Below are 1,578 nucleotides of genomic sequence, written 5' to 3' on the forward strand. Positions count from 1 at the left end.
GGAAGAGCATTATATTCATCGCGCGCGCGGGAAGTATATTATTATTGCAACGTGTCTCGTAACAACGTGCGTCGCGGAAGCAAAATAAGTGCTGCGGAGCCATTCTTCGCATACGCGGATTCAAATTCTCGTGTGTGTCCCATTTTAATGCAAATAGGGTATTACGTAAATATTCGACTGTCGTTGTACAGTCATTCGTTACATAATAATAATTTGCGGCACTATTAATTCCTTAAGTATAAATCTTTAGAATTGATGATAAAACTATTTTAAGAGAGAATTAATTATATATCTAAAATTAATGTATCTTAAACTCGAGAATCGATTTTTCGTTTTAATTCCGCCGTTATGTAATTGAAAGTGTTCGAAGAATACGTTTTGTTATAGATTATTATAGAGATACACTTGCAGAGATGATCGATAAAACATGCAAATTTCTCGTAAATTTTTAATTCTCTAGAAAATCTCTTTTTGTTGAACTTTGTGAAAACAATCCGCTTACGAATATTGTGCAATCTACAATTCGCAGGATCGATATTTGGGGGAATTCTGGCATCGTAGAATTTCCAATGATGTAACGCTCGCATTTTCATGCGCTACGAGTCCGCTAATACGCGAGACACGTTTCAGTAATAATGTCGCTGGTAATTTAATGTCGCCGGTATAATCGGTATATCGCCGGTATAATCGGTATATCGCGTATTAACTTATACGAATTAATTGTCGACTAATCTCGGCGTTAAATCGATCGACTAAAGCGTCTGTTAAATGCCATCACGACGAGATACGCGATTGGAAATGTGTGTACGGGCTTAAGTTACAAACACCGTTGCAATTGCTACGTATTTAAGCGTATTATTTCACGTGCTACGTTAGATATGAGGTAAATAGAAACGAGATCTCGTGGCGAAATCGATTCATCGGCTAAATCGTCTCGTCGCGCTATCGTCGCCGGCGCTCAATTCGATTTCTCTCAATCAAATTCCGAGTCGCATTGAATGGTCTCCCACGCATCGCTGATTTCCCGTATCGTCATCCGACAATGACAGACGCCTCACGTGCAGGTGGATCACGGTCGCATCGTTAAATCATCGTTAAATCTGTATACAGGGTTCATAAAATTATCGCACGCACGTTCATCCCGAAAGTGACAGAAAATGTAGTTTTGCATTTTTTCTTCGGCATGAATCGAATAAAAATACGAACACGTATCTAATGGAAGAGACGCCTATAGATACAAACGATTGTGCTATTCGAGCGACTTGTATTTATGTATTTGTACAATTAATTTTTATCCTTTCCTGATAGCGTTCGAAACACGCGCAATTTTTCACATAATGCCGGCGATTCCATTGTCTCTTAAGTTTAGTCTCTAGTGAACTTAGATGCCTAGGAATTAGACTCGTGAAGCGGCCTTGTTGTTATTGTGTTGGCAGAGTCGTAGCGGGCGGCAATCCCCGGAGCCTCGCTCGTCGCGGCCGACTGTCCCGGCTTCTGCAGTTCAAGCATAACGGAGGGTATCTGTATCGTTTCCAGAATAAAAAAAAAACGATAAGAGAACGGAAAGAGAAAGGGAAA

At 40.2% G+C, this 1,578-nt stretch overlaps 1 protein-coding gene across 1 annotated transcript in view; it reads left to right on the top strand.

Annotated features, from left to right (window-relative positions):
• Nucleotides 1-1,578, top strand: part of LOC115237417 — a 71,779-nt gene that overhangs the window by 43,283 nt on the left and 26,918 nt on the right. The window contains exon 5 of the mRNA XM_029810425.1: nucleotides 1,437-1,517. Coding sequence (XP_029666285.1) covers nucleotides 1,437-1,517 — 81 coding nt within the window. The remainder of the gene's footprint in view (nucleotides 1-1,436; nucleotides 1,518-1,578) is intronic.

This window comes from Formica exsecta, unplaced genomic scaffold, assembly GCF_003651465.1.
Source record: "Formica exsecta isolate Colony F162 unplaced genomic scaffold, ASM365146v1 scaffold295, whole genome shotgun sequence".
In the NCBI taxonomy this organism is placed as follows: Eukaryota; Metazoa; Arthropoda; class Insecta; order Hymenoptera; family Formicidae; genus Formica; species Formica exsecta.